Consider the following 11,882-nt stretch of genomic DNA (forward strand, 5'->3'; position numbering starts at 1 on the left):
TTACTGCCGATGCAGCAAAATCGCCTTTTGCAATACGTATTCAGCTGAAATGACCCATAATGTAATGTCTACTACTGCTTTTTTTGTTTGAACTTTTGACATGTGCGAGCTGTTTGAGACTTGTCAATTAGACGGCACTTACCTTTTGTAAAGGTAGGCAAGTTGAGTTATCGGTCTTTCGTTGCTCTGACATCATTGCACATCATGTTTTAAACCAAGCCGTTGAGCTTCCATCTATTCAACATTTTACTCTTTGTGGACAGGTCGCGATGGGCCGTTTCTCACAAATTGCTGTTTCAAGCTTCACCCTGGCGTCGGATCTTGCCGATCTGAGTAGAGATGAAGGACCCTGGCTTCTCGTGGCCGGGCTGATCGCCGAAGAGAAATCTAATCACACAAGTGGACGTTCACCGACCGCCACTTCGGTTCATCCACGTACTTGGTAGCGTTGACCAGAACATCCGTCACTGTGATAGCCTCGGGGAACAAGTCAATCCTCTTATGCCCGATGCTGCTTCCATTCGAGACAAGACTCCAAGGTACGTCCAGTGTCCCGTTCATCTCCTCGGCGTCCAGGACCTTCGCGTACACCTCATAAGCTCGGATGACCTGTCCATCGGCCTGGTCCTCCATGAGAACAATCCTGTCGATAGACGTAGGGTGTTCGAAAGATAGTGCCACACTGGTCGCGGTCGTCGAGTTCGTAGCCTCGACAGGGCTCCCATAGCACGAGTGGATGAAGTCTCCAAGCTCCTTGTACCGTGCCGCATGCCGGGCTGGGACGAGGCCGCTTCGATCAGGCGCGAGGTCCAGCTCAAGGATACAGTTGCGGCCAACGGTTTGATGGTAGACGTCGATCATCTCATCAATAGACCGGAGCGGCTGGTCCTCCCCCCAGAACCACCGGTCACCCGTCTGCAGGGTTGTGTCACATTCCGCCGGCGCAAAGTATTCGCTTGACGGATCTCCTCCGTCGTTGGTGACTCCGGTTGACCATATCTCCTGGTTTGGCAACCCTGATTCAGTGCCTATCCACCTGATTGCGTTGGCGGAGATACAACTGCCCTCTGTGTCGCATGAATTGAAGATGCAGGCTTGAGGTTGGAGCTCCTGGAGGAGTTCCTCGATCTTCGTCATTTGACTCGCGCTATAGCCACCGTCGAACCAAAGCTGAGAGCCAACATTAACATCACCGCTATCTGTATCATCTTGCCACAGGTCAGACCAACTTACCTCAGTCAGAGATCCATAGTTTGTCCACAACTCGGTCAACTGGGCAATCACTATCTCATCGTACGTCTCATTTGTGATTCGGATCTCGCCGGGGGACCATGTGACATTGACGAGCGAGTTTTGGACGTTGAGAAAGTTGTTCACGACAGTGCTGTAGTAGAATCCGTGTCCAAGACCATGTTTCGTTGCTGACTCTGAAAATTGTTTGACGACATCCGTTCCGCTGATTGGTGAGTCCGCGACCGTGTAATTATACCTGCTTGTGGTGTTGTCTCTGGTTTCGAAGGACACTGCACTTGGCCACGTCGTGAATCCGCAGTTATGTTTAGCTACCAGCGTGGCATATGCAGCTCCGACGGCAGCGATGCTGTCCATCCATTGGTCTGTGTTGAGCAAGGTTGGATCGAAGAGAGAAGGACTCGGTACCAGCCCGGGGACGCCATTGCATCCGTCGATGTTAAGGTAAGTTGCTACCTCGAAGTGGATGAGCATGCCGATCTCTTTGTCTTGAAAATCTAGCTGATCTTGAGTCGGCAGCGCGATCTTGGAACCGTCGATGGGTGACACGCGATACCTCGGGTACGTCCCATTGACATCGCGGCGATCAGGATACCTCGAAGGGCCTTGCTGAAAGCTGGCGGCTGCAGCAGCTGTCACTGCCGCAGCCACCAAATAGTGCGCCAGTCGAAGGGTTGGCATCGTTATTGTGGCTGCTGCTGGCTGAGGTTTTACATGGCAGATCCATCTCTTGGCAGATCCATTCCTCTATCTACAATTGGAGAGCGTGTTTATATGTTGCCGGAGCGTCGCATTTTACAATCAATTACGAGGTCACATTTCAGTAGCTCAAAGCGTTAGTCTGGTTGATTGCAATTCTTCCGTCGGCTTTACCACTGCTGTTAACCCAATTCACCCTATCTCTTGCCTCCCTAAGATTGCCCCTCACAAACTGCCTAGGTACTCTCACATGCAATCAAACGTTCCATTTTGGCGCTAGTGGCCTGCACATAACACCTTACATTAAAAATTATATGTAGTTATTATTTAATAGCTATATTGCCAATTTCTAAGTAAATATAGCTCTTTGCTATACGCGCCTTATATTAAAAGAAAGAGGGTATTTTTAGCTATTTATTAATTTTACTTATGTTAATTTTAAAGGTTTAGTTATTAAGATACTTAAGTTAAAAGCTAAAAAAGTTTAATATATTCTTAATTTCTAATATATTCTTAATCGCCATACTTTAAATATAGCCTTAAATTATATGCGCCTTATATTAAAAGAAAGAGGGCATTTATAGCTATTTATTGCTTTTATCCCTATTAAGTTTAAAGGTTTAATTATAAAGGAATTTAAGTTAAAAGTAGGTTTAAATTAATTAATTATTAATTTAGTTAAAATATAAATTTTAAGGCTGTGTTTTTAAGCTATATAATTATTTATATATAATTAAACCTAGTGCTTTAAGATAAATTATATAAAAGCATACCCCTTTTTAAAATAATAAATATTGCCTTAAATTTACCTTTTTATGCAAATTGCATTATAATTAAACCTTTAAACTTAATAAAAATAAAAGCAATAAATAGCTATAAATGCCTTCTTTCTTTTAATATAAGGTGTATATAGTTTAAGGCTATATTTAAAGTGTGATGATTAAGAATATATTAAAAATTAAGCTTATAATAAAAATTTATATATATTCTTAATTGCTATACTTTAAATATAGCCTTAAACTATATGCACCTTATATTAAAAGAAAGAGGGCATTTATGGCTATTTATTGCTTTTATCCCCGTTAAGTTTAAAGGTTTGGTTGTGGCGCAATAATTAAATATAGCTTTAATGATAACTACATACATTTTTGGTATGTGGTGTTATGTGCAGGCCACTAGCGCCAAAATGGAACGTTTGATTGCATATGAGAGTACACACGACCCTTGCATCGCAACGTTACAAAGGAAGCGGGGGACGCTTCAAAGACGCGTCAAGATAGACCCGTGCATCAACAACATCGTCAAACAATCAAAATCTTAGTTGTTTAGTCATTCTTGACTCCAGTATGTCAAGAAATATGTAGCGCATCGTGCTGTAATGCATCGGACCAAGCCGCCAAAGAAACGAAGCCTCGCCTTATTTGGCTAGAAGTCAGCATATATGTAGAATGTGGCTGACAAATAAGCACGAGCTGACAAATATGGACTGAACACCTCTCAGCATAGAAAGTGACGCTGATGAAGCGATGCACTGCTTTTGTTCTGGCTCGATCTCGAGGGAGGTATCCATGATTTGGGACGTTGGTGTTTGCCACTGCAGGCCCGCTTGACAACATGCAAAATTATAGCCTGGTTAGACGAGGTGCTAGCACAGCTGTCCTTGAGCCGACAAAAGTACCAACACTCCCGGATGATTACGTGCTCGTGAAGACGAAAGCGGTAGCACTGAATCCGACCGACTGGACTACGCTCGATGCAGTTGGCGATGACGGGACCATTGTGGGGTGCGATTATGCCGGTGTGGTAGAAGATGTAGGGCGAGATGCAGCCAAGCGCTTTCGCAAGGGCGACCGCATCGCCGGATTTGGCCATGGAGGTATTTTCTGAATCGCACAGCAGGGGCTCCGCCAAGTACTGAAATTCGCACACAGGAAACGATGCAAACCCAGAAAACGGGGCATTCGGCCGGTATATTGCCGTCAAAAGCGACATTCAGATGCACATCCCCGACGATGTCTCCTTCGAGGCCGCGTCCACTGTAGGGGTCGGCGTGGGCACAGTAGGCTACGGCCTCTATCACGTCCTGAATCTCCATTCTCCTGGTCCGGAATTCAAAGACCATGAGGAGACTGTTCTCATTTACGGGGGAAGCACGGCCACTGGCGCACTTGCGATACAATTCGCGAAATTGCGAGTGTACCAGATGAAATAACTCGCCTGTGTCCCTGCTAACGTTTACAGATCGGGCTACAATGTGGTTACTACATGCTCTCCACACAATTCCGACTACGTGCAGAGCCTGGGTGCTGACAAAGTCTATGATTATGTACGCAAAGTTCCCAAACCCTCCATCTCCATTGTGCGGTATTTAGCTTTGCGCAGCCCTTCTAACGTTCACCAAGCGAGCCCCGGATGTAGGCCAAAACATTTTTGAAGAAACCGGAGGGTCCATCAAGAGAGTCTTCGACACTGTTAGTACGGAGGATTCTGCAGCGATTTGTGCTGCGGCGTTCGGGTCTCATGGGGGCACGTATTGCAGTCTGCTTGGCGTCGACTGTCCTCGCTCCGACGTCGAGTCTATATACTTCCTCGGCTATGACATGTCGGGTGAAGCGTACATATTTGAAGGGCATTCCTTCCCAGCGAACCCGGAGGCTTTCAAGTTCGGTCGCAAGTGGATGAAGATAGCTGAGGAGCTCTGGGCGAGCCGGAAGTGGCAACCTCACCGCCAAAAGGTAGGGATAAATGGACTCTTGGGCGTACTGGACGGCATGCAAATGATGCGTGAAGGTCAAGTCAGCGGTGAGAAGCTTGTCTACCGCGTCGACGAGACGGAGTGGCCGGGTTACGCCTAGGGTGTCACGCAGGTCGTCACGCAAATGCGTTTGCACGGCAATTGTATTGTTGTTGGTGATGATTGAATCACGATGCGCTCTTTTCTAGATCTCATACCACGACTTAAATTACTTGTACAAGCGTTAGACATCTTGAGCGGCTAATAGTCGACATTCCAATCTTGTGCTGCCTGATTATGAAGAGCGACAAACAACAAACCCCGTTGTGTAGAAATCTACACGCCTACAGACACAAGACAGACTACGCGTCAAAGACCGCTCAAACCCGCTGCTGACCGAGACTTTCTTGGCTTAGATGATCATATACGCGAACCTTCTTGCCAAGCTTGTGAACTGACCTCAGGTACGTGTGGCATCGCCGGACCGCAGGGCGTGGTGGTTGAGTGCACACCTTGGATTGACACTCTCTCTTGAGAATTACACGAGCCCTTGCGTGAACTTATACTTGTAGTGAGGAATATACCAGGACTCACCGGCTCTCGTCAAAGACATGCTGGATTTTGTAAAGACGAACGTTTGGTCCTCATGGTATTCCTAGGTAAACGGGGCCGGCTAGACCCTGGTCACAACATTCTTTCAATAGCCAGGTCGCTTATACTGCAGACGCGTCAAAACCAGGCCTTACTTAGCCATATATTGAGGGCTACGTTCGATACAGCTATTTTGACGTGATGAGCAAACTTTGGCCGACGGTGAATACTTCCCAGCACCTAGACTAGCCGGTGGTAGGAAAAGGCACGTAGAAGATCGGTACTAGAGACATGCCAGTGTTTCAACGAATGGCTAGAAGGAATATGACTGACAGTAATTATGCTTTCTGGCAGTGGCTTGTCAGACAGCAGATGATTGACAACATCAGCGCTTAAGATACACATGCTTCAGTTGCAAAAAATGCCCTCAGAAGTGGCGAAGGCTGGCCACACATCACTTGAGATGAATCGTCCTATCGGTTGCCAAAACACAACACGACCCACCACGGACATATTCAAGTTAGGTCAGATGGTTATGATATAGTCATAGTCAAGCTTGCAGTGTTGAAGGCGAGTATTTGCCGAGGAGTTACGGCAAAAGTCACCGAGCGTCTGCCAGACGTATCTGAAGGATGAACTGTCGTAGCAATATTTCAGGGCCGGCAGTTCCCAATGGAAGCCTCTGCTCAGCAAAGAAAAGGCTTCTTAAAAAGAGCCTTAGGTTTTATGCACATGCAGTCGTCCAGGTGTGTGTAAAAATATGCTGGCATTTCACACAATCATTTCTATCCGCGCGGCACCCCATTATGCAGCCTCGAGACTAATGCAACTACCACGAAGTGGCGCTCATACACTCTCAAGGGGCAAAAATGTGCTCGGGGAGGGCTTAGAGGGATTCCCAACCCGAAGCAAAAGAAGAACCACAACTCTTTGATCTGGCCCGGGCTTTGAACCGGGGACCTTTAGTGCTCACATCAACAACTCTCAACAAGCTCATTTGAGCTTGAAACAGTTATTTTTAGTAATGTTAGACTAACGTGATTACCAACTACACCACCGGACCGAGTTTATCGTGGACGACGAATGGATGGTGGCGGATCGGGGATGGGGGCTGATATCGTTGTGTGTCCTCGGAAGAGGGCTTGTTGAGAGAGCATGGACAGGTGGGCCGGGGCGCAGAGACCCACAGGCGCGGGGCACATCCTCCAATGAGTTGAATTACACAGTAGACTACATTACAAGACACCATGTGCCATTGGGCAGTGGGGATGGAGGCTTGCCATGGACCATGGCTACCATGGAGAGTATCACAGTACTTGCGGTGAGCCACTGTCTTTGATCACCGGTCGACTAGGATGCCAGGTCTAAGGGACGTTCGAGGCTCCACGGGGCGTGCCGTTGTCGAAGAGCTGAGTCAGGGAGAAATTGAAAGGCTGACCAGGTAGCAGGTCATCCCGCGGTCACTTGTCCCTTCGTAGGGCATTAGTATGGTATCCACAGTAGATTATCCCACGGTAAGTTATCCCACGGCAGGCTGTCCAAGTGTATGCCAGACCGTCGGCGATGGACCAAGCAGTGACTGGGCGTGATATCGGGAGGGCGACACACTGATCTCACAAGAACCACACAAGATCCAGTTACCCTATAGGGAGGAAGCCCATGAAGAGGGACCCCACAGATGTTATCCCACGGAACATTTTCCCACAGAGGTTACCCAAGGGGAGGTGATCCTGCAGTATGAGAGTCGGCGAGTCGCCATGTCGGGCCGACGCCGAGGAAGAGAGTCAGTGAGCGGCAGTATAACGAATAGGAGGACTGCATTATGTCAGTTGCGAAGTCTCTGCGGCAGAGATTTCATGGCCTTGGGTCTGGGCCCTCTGGTGATCGCAAGAACTGAGAAGTTTGCACTGAAATTTGCTTGGTGTGGAGCGAAGCTGTCAAGCTCTGCACAGTTGCCAAGAAAAAAGGCAGAAAACGGCAGAATCCGGGTCGGACTGACTGCGCTAGTCCAAGACAGAAGGCGGTCAGCCTGTCTGCAGCAAGGCCACCCTCGCGCACTGACCACCTTCAAAACACTACTTAAACCCTCGCACCCTCCCGACCTTTTGGACCTTTTTCTCTTCTTCTTCTGTTATTCGACACATACTTCATAGAATCTTTCTATAGGTTTTGTCCCATCTTCTATGTTTCCCAACATAGCTACAGATCCCACCCAGGTTGATGACTAGAAATCCTCGACATGCCTTAGAGTGAACACACCAACTTTTTACTCTCGACCCGCCTGCAAAGGTGGCGGTTGCCTCGCAACTGTATAGGGAGTGGTGATGATCTCTACCCCGATCTTCCTCGAGGTCTTGCCTTCGGGCGCTCGGGCGGGGTGGCTGCCGATGGACGTCTGACTGGCGGTTTCTCTTTCTTTTTTCATTGCTCTCGTGGGCTTGCCCGCGACGCGAGGAAGAAAGCAAGCGCGGCGTGACCCTAATCTACGTGCTAGGGGTCGGTCGAACAGACTAGGACGCGCCGGGACATGCCCGCCCTCACAAGCCAACGCGCCAGATCTTTCGCCAGTGCGATCGTTCCTGGCGAAGCCCGTACGCTAGGACGTCCTGCCGCTTTGCACCTGCGTTCAGTTCGCATCTGTTGCCGCTGCGACGGCAGAGCTGGTGGCATCTCGATGCGCAGCACGGCTGCCAGTCGATCGCAGACTCGAGATGACATTCACGCATTCATAGGACAGAGCGCGTCACCTGCTACGGCGACCTTGCAATCCCTTTCGAACATCTGCATCACCATGCTACCGCCTCCTTCTCGATCAGGCTCGCAACGCCGCTTGGCACCAACTCCCTCAACCGCCCCCAAGCCCCCGCCTTGACGGCCTCCCTCGCCAGCGTGCTGCTCACGACTCCTCCCTCCGCGTCTCCCGACATTCCCTCAACCAACTCGACCCGACGCGCCCACTCCCTCCTCCCGCCGACCTCCTCGAGCTCGTTACCGTGCATTATCCGCTCCAGGTATCCCAGCTGGTCCTCCCGCCCGCCCCAGTCGTCGTCGGTCCGCATCGTCACCCGCAGCTGGGCCCGCGCAAGGAACGGGTCAAGCGCCATCTGCATGGGCGTCTTGTCGGGCTGCGGCGGGTCAATACCGGCTTCGGGCACCGGCGGCGCGTAGTATTTCGGTGTGAAGATGCGGATCAGGGTGTCGTAGCCGGCGAGGAAGATCTGGCTCGTGTGTGGCTCGCCCGTGTTCTCTGTCTGGGCGGAGGGGAAATCATACTCGGGTGATGCGGCTATGGCGGCGGATTTGTCGTGGAAGTAGGGGTGCGTCGTCAGGCCGATGTCCACGGGGAGCGTTGCCTCGTCCTTCTGTGCTTGTGCGTGTGCGTCATCATCCTCCTCTTGTGTCTCTGTCTGCCTTTCTAGAGTGCGCCACGCCCGCTGTATATCCCCTGCGAATGCGCCCATCATCAACAGCCGCTCCTCAAACGTCGCTGGCTTCGGGGCCTTGTCGGCGTTGTTGACCGCCAGCAGCAGCAGCAGCCGCACGTCGTCCGTCAGGCCTCGCCTCTGCCCGGCAGAACCACCTCTCAGGGCTGCCGCGATGCTCTGCTGCTCCCGTAGATCCCGTAAGGCGGATGTCGCCATCTGCATGTGTGCCAAGGTCGGCGGGTTAAAGCTCGAGTCGAGCACGACCAGCGTCCTGCATTTTCGAGCCGCTGCAGCAGTGCTTGGTGGGGTTTGTGACGCGTGTTGCTGGATCAGTTGGAAGGATCGCCCGGAGGACTGGAAGCTTCGCAGCGCTGTTCGGAGTCGTGCTGTGGTCATCGCGATGTCTTCTGAAGCTTCAGAGGCCATCGTGGCCCAGGTCGTCTGGCGCGGTCCTTTCTCTCCGACACTGGCTGTTGCGGGGAGAGAAGAAGTTGTCGGGCTTGTCGGAGGGTCAGGAGGGGTTCATTGCATCATGTCAGCACCAGCACCTGTGGCCGGGCTTGAGCCCCGTGACGGCCGGGCCCGGTCTGGCTCCCGGGTTCGGGATCCACGACATCAACATGGCCACAAACGTCTACCTACCACTGGGAGGTAGTAAACATTATATCGCCAGTTGCCAGTTCCCAAGTCACACTCACTCGACAAGCTGTATTTGAGCTCACCCGGTCGACAGAAACCCGGGCAGGAAAGCCCAAGTGGCATTACAGAGATTGGAGTCCATGATATCGAGGTACCCTCAACGTCCCCCCACCGCCCGCTGCCCCGGGAGGGGAAAGGGAGACACAGAAAAGAAATCAAACAACATGAACAGAAATAACATTACAGCCATCTCGTTGAAACACTGCTCCCAAAACAAATCTTCAGGCACATGACCAAGACTACGCCTCCACTCTCTCCGGCCTTGTCGACCGTTGGGGCGGCGCTGGGGGCTGTCATTGTCTGGATCGAGCTCACCAAAAGTTCTTCACGCGGCTTTCGGCCTGAAGACCGATGCGGTTCTAGAGCTGAATCCAATAATAGTCGGGTGGCCCCTCAAATGTGCAGTTATGACTGCACAGCGCAGAGCAGCGATGCAATGAGCTGAACCTGGCCGAGACACAGCTGGCCATCTTCCAGCAATACCCGCTGCGCCACTGGCCGCCTGGATATGTGTGACCACGATGTATACTTTTACGGCAATTCGAGGCTTGATCTGCTCATAGCGCGCGTATAAGTCTTGTCCAGTCCCATGCTGGTGTGGCCAGAGGCTTCTCCGGCTACTGTCCTCTCACGGCCCGCGTCTCGTGCTTTCGCCCGGTTCAAAGAGACGCATTCCTGGGTCTCCATGCCTATATTTCAGATATTCACATTAACGGCAGGTGTACAGAATGTTGGTACTTCACACACTTCTTCTTGGAGCCTCGCTCCCCTTGCTTTTCACCTCGGTCGTGGCAACGGGCTGTTACATGTCCAATGGTTCGGCTTCGATCGATGAGCAATGGTCTTGCAACCCAAGTGCCGAAGCCAGCATCTGCTGCGGCGTACTAGACTACTGTCTGGGAAGTGTCATGTGCATGGACACCGGCGCCGACAACAGCTTCTCTATACAGGGGTGTACCGATTCAAGCTGGCCTCGCACTTGTAACCCAATATGTCCTGGCATGAGTTCGTCTCTCGTACACCAATGTCCTCCCACCCCTCACTCTCCCCCGAGTTGGTGGCTGCCAGAAAGTTGATCGGCTGATGAATGGTGTAGCTTCTGACTGGTACATCTCGGTTCAGATATGCTCATCAAAGGACGGGTCCTCCAAGGTCTGCTGTGGGTCAGACTACACTTGTTGCGGTGAGGCAGGTGTTTACGACCTCCCTGTTTTTACCGCAATAAGTAAACCGCCAGGTCTGGCTCGAGCGACGTCGTTAGGCACCAGCTCCACCAGCTCGGTTGCCGCAACGACAACGGCACAGGAGTCGACACAAACAGGAACAGGCGCCACAACAGCTGGCGACGATAGCGAAACAAGGAACATCTCCATGGGCTTGGGCGTTGGTCTGGGGGTTCCCTTGGTCCTTGCTCTGCTCGCCACTGGATTCTTGATGTTTCGAGCTCGACAAAAAGAGAAGATCAAGCCGAAGGATGACCGTAGGCAAACAGACGTCAGCTCGCAGCTGAATCCGCCTATGGTACAGCCGGGAAATGGTCAGATGGAAGATGATTACAGCCCACAGGATCAAACGCCGTTGCAACAGTCAAGGATTACAGAGCTTCCCGGACGAGGAAGGGGCGTCTCGCGCAGAAGTGCACAAGAGCTACCCGGTCATTAGCAATGATCCATGGGCCATAGGAGATACGGAAATTCAGGGCAGTTTAGGAGACCAAAGAAGAAACTTGGGTTTGATAAACAAGACTTAACCATGATGGGTAGAATTTCAGGATTTTGATATTGTTGGAAACCAGAAATTCAGCGAAGTTATGGGGATTATGTGCAGTCTTGAACGCCCGTGAACCAATACTTCAGATCATTTCTGAACCAGTAAACTCCTGCCTTCGAATCCTGTCGGCCCGATTCGAAGTCTTGCTGGGTAACATGTACAATTCGTTTCAGTGGATTGGAGTGCCGAAGGGGTCAAAGGAAAACCTGGGCAGGCACAGCAGACGTCTTCGTAGTGGCTAGATATTTGTTGTAAACAAATTCTGGAAACGCATCGGTTAGTTGGATTTCATATCGTCTCTGCGCAATTGACATTCATTCTTGGTGCCTCGCTTCACTGGTGTGCTATTTGATCAATGTAGCCCTGAATGGTATCAATTATTATACATACAGGTGCTGACCAATGTCAGCCTTTCGAAGGAAGACCCGAAAAAGCCAATTACAGACTCTTCGCATCACTGTTGTTCGCCGATTTGTGGCGGAGTGATCGAACTTCCCTCAGAAACAGCGTGCTTCACCAACGAACTCAACTGACATGGACTAGTGGTTTTCAATTCTTGTTGACAATTCAAAGTTCATCCATCTTTCCAGCTCGACGAGCACAGAGCCGTCATTGGCTCAAGCCAGTCTTGGTCCTGGGACTGGGTAGGGACGTGCACACAGTGAGCCGCGACTCCAACGCCCCCGCCCGCCATCGGCCATTAATAAACACCA

General features: G+C 50.9%; 3 protein-coding genes and 1 non-coding gene across 4 annotated transcripts; 1 reads left to right on the forward strand and 3 right to left on the reverse strand.

Annotated features, from left to right (window-relative positions):
• Positions 1–387: 387 nt before the first annotated feature.
• INS49_013232 (uncharacterized protein) lies at positions 388–1,932 on the reverse strand (the record flags this gene model as incomplete). Its single annotated transcript, XM_043173932.1, has 2 exons — positions 388–1,170; positions 1,234–1,932. The coding sequence occupies 2 exons, from the start codon at positions 1,930–1,932 to the stop codon at positions 388–390; spliced, it is 1,482 nt and encodes a 493-aa protein (XP_043020877.1).
• A 1,632-nt stretch (positions 1,933–3,564) lies between these two features.
• INS49_013233 (uncharacterized protein) lies at positions 3,565–4,805 on the forward strand (the record flags this gene model as incomplete). Its single annotated transcript, XM_043173933.1, has 4 exons — positions 3,565–3,826; positions 3,882–4,146; positions 4,192–4,276; positions 4,353–4,805. The coding sequence occupies 4 exons, from the start codon at positions 3,565–3,567 to the stop codon at positions 4,803–4,805; spliced, it is 1,065 nt and encodes a 354-aa protein (XP_043020878.1).
• Positions 4,806–6,206: 1,401 nt separating this feature from the next.
• On the reverse strand, positions 6,207–6,338 carry INS49_013234. The gene has a single exon. It is a non-coding gene; the product is annotated as a tRNA-Val (tRNA).
• A 1,723-nt stretch (positions 6,339–8,061) lies between these two features.
• On the reverse strand, positions 8,062–9,126 carry INS49_013235 (uncharacterized protein; the record flags this gene model as incomplete). Its single annotated transcript, XM_043173934.1, has 1 exon — positions 8,062–9,126. One exon carries the CDS (start codon positions 9,124–9,126, stop codon positions 8,062–8,064), a length of 1,065 nt encoding a protein of 354 aa, XP_043020879.1.
• Positions 9,127–11,882: the final 2,756 nt, after the last annotated feature.

This window comes from Diaporthe citri (assembly GCF_014595645.1).
Source record: "Diaporthe citri strain NFHF-8-4 chromosome Unknown scaffold_7, whole genome shotgun sequence".
Lineage (NCBI taxonomy): Eukaryota > Fungi > Ascomycota > Sordariomycetes > Diaporthales > Diaporthaceae > Diaporthe > Diaporthe citri.